The sequence below is a fragment of the Anastrepha obliqua genome, chromosome 1 (genome assembly GCF_027943255.1).
Source record: "Anastrepha obliqua isolate idAnaObli1 chromosome 1, idAnaObli1_1.0, whole genome shotgun sequence".
NCBI classification, from domain to species: Eukaryota; Metazoa; Arthropoda; class Insecta; order Diptera; family Tephritidae; genus Anastrepha; species Anastrepha obliqua.
The window spans coordinates 4581729-4590733 of record NC_072892.1 but is presented as its reverse complement, the minus strand read 5'-3'; the positions used below and the strand labels follow the sequence as shown (position 1 = coordinate 4590733).

Genomic DNA, 9005 nt, shown 5'->3' with positions numbered 1-9005 from the left:
TTCTATCGTACTTGACTTCTTGGCATATCTCGCATTGATTAATCACCAATTGAATTACCTCCATGAGTTTTGGATAGTAAATTTTATTCTTAAGTTGGTTATATGTTTCGAGTATCCCTGAATGCATGCTTTCCCTAACGTGATACAATGATACTTGCTTGACTGCTTCTACTTCTGTTTCTATATCTCTAGCCCTTGTAGTACACTTAGTGAAATTAATTTGTTTGTCATTCGAATACATACTAATCAGTTTTTCTTGTACTATGTTATAGCTGTGGTCGGTTAGTTCCGAAAATATTCCAATTTTTCCTTTTAAAATACATCTTCTGAAAATTTCTCCCATTTGTTCAAAATCACACTCTGCAATAAAAATTATCCTTTTTCCGTGTATCTCTCTAAACTCTTCTGTTTTATTATTTGTAAGTATAATCTGAGTTTTATACTTGTTCACTATCTCTTCCTTAATTGAAAAATGAATGCTGAATGTACTGTTGCCATGCTTACGTTGTCTTCCTCCCCATCGAGCGAAATTAGGTTTATGCTATTGGAACTGTCATCATCTTCATATTTTAAAATATTATCTTCACTTTTTTCTATTCTACTGAGAAAATCCGCTACTTTGTTCTCTCTACCTTTTATATAGTCTACTTCGAAATCGTACTCTCCTAGTTTGAGTATCCATCGTTGGTGTCTTGGCGATATATCCTTTCCTTTGTATTTTGTACCTAAAAATTTCTTGAATCTATTCAATATGTCCTTTACTTCTCTATATTCTTCTGTATTCAAATGGTTCAATTGAATTCTGTCCCAGTCATAGTCTGATCCTTCCAGTGTGTAAACTTGGATGTTTTTATATGGGTTTACTGTAAAATTTGTTATTCTATTATTGAAGGATATGTGACCATCCTCTAGATTTATTACTGTTTTAAAGCAGTTCATTAAATCAATGCCTATGATAAATTTGTATTTTCGTCCTTTCAATCTCGTCGCTTTCCACCTGACTTTCGCATTTTCATTTACGTTAAATTCTTTAGGTGCGTCTGTTAACACTTCATATCTTATTATATCCTTTCCATTTATTGTACTGATTTCAATTGGTTTTGTAAGTAATATTTTCTTAAATTCTTTCATATCATTGTCTATTAAACTTATGTTTGTACCGGTATCTATTAATGCATTATATTCTTTATTATTAATTGTTAACTTTACGTGGGGTAAGTAGTCTGAGGTTGTTTCCGAAAAAAAATATTTTCGTGATTTTGGTTTTCTCTAACATTGTTATCTTTTTCATTATGTTCCATTGTTTCCCTTAGATATTGCCTAGGTTGAGTCAAGCGATTTTGGCTGACATTTGGCCTGGGGTTTCCCATCTGTGGAATTCTTTGAAAATGATTTACCTCGATATTATCTATTTCCATCGGCTCGCTCCGGTTTTGCCCGGTTTGATTCCAGCGATAATGGCCGGAATTTGCCCTGGGATTTCCTACCTGTGGAGACCTTTGGAAATTTCCTGAAGTATTTTTTGGGACTTTAAAATGTCCAGAATTAAAATTTCTATTCATATAATTATTATCATACCTGTTTTTATATTTATTAAAATTGTTATTATAATTATTAGGGCGGTTATAGCTTTGAATTTCATTCTGATTTCTATTATAATTCATATTTGCATTATTGTATTTATTCACCTTAAATTTTCTATACTCTGGTCGAATGCAACTGTCTTCGTATCTACGTCTGGTCATTATGTCCAATATGTTGCCTAAATCCCTCATATCGTATATTTTATCGAGCAAGGTGCCTTGCGACATTTCTTTAATTGTATTTATTAATATACTATCTATGTTACTCAAATCTATGCCATGATCGTCCCTATGGTAAATTACTAATTCGTCCGCTTTATATTTAATATTCTGAATTTCTATAGCAAGTTCACTTACCGTTCTTACACATAAGTTGTTAATTTTTTTGTATATTTGATGTGGCTCCGTATCTGGCCTATATCTAAGTTTTAGCAGTTTTTTAATCAGCTGCCAGTTGTCTGGTGTCGGTATATTTATGATGACGTCCTTGGCCTGTCCTTGTATGACTTTGTAGAATATTGTTCGGACTGCTTCCTTTTTTAGACTTTCCTCTTGTATGGTTGATAACAGGTATTCTATGCTACTGAAGAAGCTGTTGACCGTGACTTCTCCTGTCCCGGTAAATGTTGGCATGTGGTTTATCATTTTAAAGATGTTTTCTCTTTTGCCGTTATCCTGTATTTGGTGTTGTTGCTGTAGTTGGTGCGTCTGCTGTTGCAAATCTAGGTAGGCTTGTCGTAAGCTTTCCAACTGCTGATCTTTCCTGGCCAGTTCTTCGGCCACGCTGACGGAGGTAATATGAGTCTGCTCCTCCATCCTTCTCCGTTTGTCGAATGTTTGTTGTCTTTTAGTATACAGTTTTAGAGAAAAAAAAATTTATAGTGGTGTCTAATTTGCAAAATATGTTCACTGCACTATTTTTTGGTTTAGTGGTGTTCAAATTGCCTAAATTTTCACTGCACTATTTTTTTTTTTTTTTTTTTTTTTAGTGGTGTATAATTTGCAAAGATGTTCACTGCACTATTTTTTGGTTTAGTGGTGTTCAAATTGCCTAAATTGTCACTGCACTATTTTTTGGTTTAGTGGTGTTCAAATTGCCTAAATTGTCACTGCACTATTTATTTTAGTGGTGTATAATTTGCAAAGATGTTCACTGCACTATTTTTTGGTTTTAGTTATCGTATGTTTAGTTATACCCTGGAGGGTCCGGTCAACTCCTGAGTTGGCTACGGATTCGCAGGATTAGGTTGGGTGTTTATAAAAATTATTTTTATTATTTTTATTTCCCGTAATTCGTTTCACTGGATCCTTTTTTTACTGTTTAAAAGGATCCTACCGACTGCGCCATTTACGTGTTTTGCCGTTATAATGCGATAAAAAAAACTAAAAACTGTTTTTGATTAAAATTTATTTATTTATTTTAATACAACAATCTACTCCAATGGAAGGGAGGAATCAGACTGGCTTTATGATTTTACTTCAGGTAAAATCAAAGCTTACAAATGTATATATATTTGCTTACTCGGTATATTACAATTTTATTTTCTTATTTGCTAAATTACATTGGCTTATGAAAAAATACTTATTAATATTACATTTTAGTGTGGGAACGGAAATGCTGATACTACAATATTTATTGTAGTGGACAGTAAAGTTAGTTAATTTTGGAACGGTTGCAATTCCTGGAATTGCGACCGAAAAATAAATTTAATTTGTGAATTTAATAATAATTTTTGCAAACAAACGGAAGTTGGTTTAATATTACATTTTGTCTTTAGTTATACTTGCAATGAAATCATCTATGCTTGGTTTTATATATGTAACTGGTTTTATATATGTAACTCGCGTAAACGCCTTAAAATCGAAATGCAAAACGGTACCAAGCAGATCTCGGGAACGGCTAGTCTGAAACCAAAAAATCAAAATGGGTTAGATTTAGTATACCAAATCCACCTATAAAATCAATATTTATCGAAAAATATCAAAATGGTGGACAAAAATTAAAAAAAATGCAATTTTTTTCGCTGTTTTTTTAAATAAACAGTTAGTAACAATGCAAAATTTTAATATTTTATAGGTGGACTACCTCGTTTAGTATGTGTAGATTATGTGGTTTAAATTTCAAAAGAATCGGTCTAACAGTTTTTGTAAACTCCTTGGTACCATTTTTAAAACGATGTTTTGAGAAAAACGCGTTTAAAGTTTTTTTTAATATAAAATTGAAAAAAAAATCTTACCTCGACTCAATCAGCAATGCCTGCACCGTAGGGAAACCTTGTCAACTCTCCATTTCATCATTCTTCTGCAATTGAGCTCGTTTCCTTTTCGTTCTGGCCTCTTTTGAAGACTCCAAGCTGCAGCGACTCGCATTGCTGACGCGCTCGCTATCATTCTTCCTGATGTGCTCGACAGCACCCGGGCCAATTTGGACACCCATTACGTCCATAATTTTCAGTAATGGTTTTTTACCCTCGTTGAATTGACATGCTGCAACTTTGCACGCAATTTCTACCACTTTTTTCCCATTGTAAAGGTGTTTGGGCGCCATGTTTCAGACAAGGTTGTTGAAACTTTCATTTCCACCCAAACACCGTTCGAGCAATTCTGATTTAGTAAGATCGATACCTTTGACTTCCATCAATCCAACTGTTCCTTCGTGATTTGCTTGGCAATTAGGCTGATGTAATTCATACCAGGCTAAGTACTCCAACGTGTCCTTTTTGTCTTTCCATGCTGCTCATGGCTGGCAAAAACTTTTTTTGTGACCAGCTCGAAAATCGCGTTAACTGACTCTAGAATGGTGTCAAGAATGAGATAGTAAGCAGTTTTATGCATTCCGTAGCCTAGTTCCATTAGATCACAGAATTTATTTATCGCAGCTAAACCGATTCCAAGTAAACGCATCACAAACACTAGACGTCGATTGATTTCAAAACCGGTTCCAATCATCGGACATGAATCAATGGCCCCTATTATGAGTTGCATTCGATCTTCGATATTCGTTGGTTGTCGAAGATCGAAAATCGAATGTCAATTTGGTATTATGAGCGGTGCAGCCCTGTCGAAATTTTCGTTGAATACCGAATTTAGAGTCGAATGCAGTTTTGCTTTCGACTGTGTTGCGTATTGTGGGTAAACTTGTTAAAATGTAAGTTGTTTGCGATTATTTATGGTTTTATAGTAACCAAATAATAAATATATACTAATTTTGTTAATTTTATGCAGGTCGAAAGTCGTGAGTACCAAACAGCAACTAGAAAAACTAGTTGCATTAATGGAAGAGAATCCACAATTTGCAAAAGGGATTTGCAGCAAAAAAATGGGAAGAATTCACAACGGAGGTGAATTGCTTGGGACCACCAATTAGAACGGCAGCAAAATGGATTAAGGTTAATAATGGTTTTTTTTTTGTGTGATGTTTATATAAGTACATTTTTCCCTTGGCAGGTATGGGCTGACATGAAGTCAAAAGCGAAAAAAAATGTCGCAAAACAAAGCTGAGCTCCGAGCAACAGGTGGGGGCCCTAACAAACTTCAGGGACTTTCAAATACTGAAGAAAGCATAATCGGTTTGCTGCAATTTGATGTCTGCATAAATCCGCCTGGGGTGGAATTTGCCCTGGATACAACTACCAGTGACCAGTTCACAGTTTTGTCCGCGTCAAATCCCAGCCCAGAGCTTCTGGTCCAAAACTATGAGGAAAGTGAAGCCGATTTAAATTTAAATGTTCACGAGGAGCCAGCAGGAAAAACCAGAACAAACAAAAAGTCTCAAAAAGCAGAGAGATTGAGGTTACTGGAGTTGCAGACTGATGGCCAAAAACAATTTTATGAACAAATGATATCTACATTGCACAAAATCAAGCAAAGTGCTGCAGAAACAGCGAAATACTCAAAAAAAAATTACGAGTAAAAAAAAAAACGCAACCGACGAACTCTTGCAACTAAAACGGGAGAAATTGCGCGTTTACAAAGAAGAAGTTCTGAGGAAGCAACAAGACCGCAGATCAAAACTACAATTAAAAGTAGCGATTTTAGAGATCAAAAAGAAATTGCTATCGAAATAATTTTTATACTTAGTGTTAAGGAAACTGAAGTGATATTTTTTGTTTTATATTAGTATAAGGAAAAGACTGTATACATTTAAAGTAGGTTAAACAAATGAATTAATGTTTTTTATTAAAGAAATGAGATTGATTTTGAACTAAATAGCAAATTGAAATACGTAGAACTGAAATACATATTTTTTTCGAATAACGAATAACTGAATAAAGAAAATTTATAACAAAAATAAAACAGAAACTGTGGCATAAAGGTTTCTATTTAATACTTTTTAGATTTTTTTATAATATTCTAAGAATTTCATTTCTTATGTTTTCTGCTTCTCCGTTATTTGACTCCACTTCAATATCTTCAGCATCATCGTTGGGTATTTGCTATAAAAATGTGCTTTTCTTTGTTGCAGATCAGCCTCTGTGCTACTAAATTTTACCCATCTTTGGCAAATATAATTTTCCAGGACATCTATTATTTCTGATAGCACAATAGACACAGTGGGTTGAGCAAGTCCTATCATACCTTCATTACCAATACTCAATTGGTACGATCCCTGAGCACAAAATCGCAGAACTGTGGCTAGCTTTAAAATATTAGGAATCGATTTGGCTCGGGTGCACTGCTGCAACTGGTTTTCTGTAGTGGACAGTAGGTTCACAAACGCCTCTTTAGATAATCTAAAGTTCTTTAAAAATCTGTAAGGAAATTTCTGTAATATTAAGTACGTCAACACATTTTGAAACTTTTGAACTTACTCAGTGGAAGCCATTTCTAGGGGGTTGGAGGCGTCCCTCAACTGTTTTCTACTTCTAGCTAGTTCCACTAATCTTTCATCGTCCGATGAATCGTCGAACCACAACTCCGTTGTACTCATTTTCACATAAATTACTTTTTTTTAACTTTTAAAAATAATGTTAGCAAAGAATTTCAACACAATCGGGTTGTCTTTTATTTTGATTTGCTGTATCAGCTGAGAAAAAATTATCTATTGTAAATGCGTCGAGCGATCGAAATTCACAATAGTCCTATTCTTCAACGAATGAGCACCATAATACCAAATGAAAATTCGTTCGATCAGCACTTTCGACTACAGTCGAAGATCGAATGTTGCTCATAATAGGGGCCAATATACTTACCTCCGCACTCGCAACTCAAACACACTTTAAAACCTAATCCTCTCTGCCCATACTTTGAGAATGTTTTATACACTTTTGCAAAATTTAAAATACTGTATTCAGTCGTCGGATGGTTACGTACGTCGAAACTTTTATCGTTCGATTGCTTCAATTTTTCTGCTGATTTACTCGCATAATCAGTGTTTGTTTCGTCTGAAAACTGATTACCACGGAATGGATGCCCTTTGTTAAATGGTTTCGAACGAACTCTCTTTGCTCTGCTGCCTGTCCCCATGACGAACGTATCGATTATAGTGGTGCACAAATGACTTGCTTATTACAAAGCAACAAGTCACACATTGCATGTGACCAGTGATGGTAAATGGTTTTTTGAAAAATCCCTACAGAGCCCAAAAAAATTCCCTACTTTTCCCTACGCTTACAACAAATTTTCCCTACGAAATTCCCTACATTTTTTTCTCCTGTGTTTACACTATAATGAGGCAATTGCAACGTCAAAATTTAATTGTTTGATTAAGATTTTTTAAAAATTCCGTACAGAGCTTCTGCAGTGCAATCAGTTCTTATTGGAATTAGATCCATCAGCTTAACCAGAAGCCGCTCGCTTTCCTCGTCGAAAAATCTCCCCATGAGACACATATGCTTACTGAGTGCGATGTCTGTGCTCTCTTCGATCATTATGGAAAATTTGATTACTTTTAATTTTTTAACTAAATTGTCTTTTTCTTCTTTTGCCAATTCATTTTTTATTATGCTGGTGCACTTCTTTCTTCCAAGCTCAGATTTTTTTATTATTGCAGAATCGGGCACGATTTCTTTTAATAGGGGGATTAAATGGTCCACCACTTGCAACGCGACATTATGCTCAGCGAAGAACATGCTAAGTCTTATTTCGAAATTTCTGGAGCCATTTGGTTTACTCGCATTTTCTAAAAAAAACTGTTTATTTTAGATGTCTTTTTAATTGCCTTAGTATTTTTTGGTGCATTTTTGTTTCGGCGTGCTTCTGTAAATCAGACTTGCCACAGCTCAAAACTTTGTCGCACGCAGTGCATTTGCATTTGAATGGATCGTTAGCCACAGCTTCAAACTAGCCACTAAAATTTCGTTGTCAAGCCACTTATTATTGAACTTTTGTTTCCGATACTTGCATTGTTTTTCCTGGTGTTCCTCCGAAGAGTCAGTCGAAGAGCTCATTTCTGTAAAATATATGCATTTTAAATATAAAAAAAGCTGAAACTAAAATAATTGCAAACTTACTTCAAAAGTGAAAAGCACCAGAAACGTGGGACAAAGAAAGAATCGTGCTAGCGTTAACGAAGCAAAAAAGGCAATGCTGCCGTATTAACGCTTTTAAAAGTATGCAGCCATAAGGAAAAGAAGTCTGGCATGAAATCTTACTGCGGATTTTTATTTTAAATGAACTTTTTTAATTTTACCCCGCTATTTTAAAATTGTTTCTGTCCTTCTTGAAAATTCCCTACATTTACAGAATTTAAAAAAATCTGTCCTTCTTTTCCCTACACCCAAATTTTTCGACAAAAATCCCTACATGTAGGGAATTTTCCCCACATTTACCATCACTGCATGTGACACTGTTTGTGAAGACAAAAAGCAATGTAGACACACAACTTAAACAGCAACGAAGAAAAACTGTCTTCAACAAGCAATACTACTTCGGCTCTATCGACAGTGCACGAATTGCACGACGCTGCTTATATGCTTGCATGGCAATGGTAGAAAAACATTCTCATACAAGCTCAAGTACAATGTGTGAATTGGTGTCATATGTATGTATGTACGTAGTGTATATTAGCACACCTTCGAGATGTATGAAAATTGCAAACATACACATTTCTTCGTTCCCCGCGCACTTTTGCGTATTAAGGGGAGAATATTAATAATATAAATAACGGTAAACTTTCGATGAATAATTTTTAAAGCTATTGAAGTTATGAAATAAGACAGCTTTTAGTAAACTAAAAGTCCAATAAAGTGCGCAGAAGAATATTTGCAGGCAAAGTGTAAGTTACATTCAAATATTAATCAGAATTTAATTTTTATTCTACAAAACCATCATACCAAACATTAACTGCATATTTGATTTTAAAATATCAGGAATTCATGTAAGTAAATAATCCACATTTGACACAATTCACTTGTTTGAATTGAATTGTTTTTCATTGCCTTTCAGTGTCATTGCTTTTCTTGCTATCTTGCCGAAATATGT

At 34.6% G+C, this 9005-nt stretch overlaps 1 protein-coding gene across 1 annotated transcript; it reads right to left on the bottom strand.

The window, feature by feature from the left end:
• Window positions 1–5665: 5665 nt before the first annotated feature.
• LOC129235801 (uncharacterized) lies at window positions 5666–6534 on the bottom strand. The gene is made up of 3 exons (XM_054869840.1): window positions 6395–6534; window positions 6076–6334; window positions 5666–5674 (listed from the first exon to the last, which is right to left on the bottom strand). Exons 1-3 carry the CDS (start codon window positions 6511–6513, stop codon window positions 5666–5668), a joined length of 387 nt encoding a protein of 128 aa, XP_054725815.1. The 5' UTR covers window positions 6514–6534.
• Window positions 6535–9005: the final 2471 nt, after the last annotated feature.

What these genes read in the sequence shown, in the direction of transcription:
- LOC129235801 (XM_054869840.1), bottom strand. Translation starts at nt 6,513, where the DNA reads ATGAGTACAACGGAGTTGTGGTTCGACGATTCATCGGACGATGAAAGA. An exon ending in CTAGAAATGGCTTCCACTGA is followed by an intron (nt 6,335 to 6,394) that starts GTAAGTTCAAAA and finishes ATTTCCTTACAG; the next exon opens with ATTTTTAAAGAACTTTAGAT.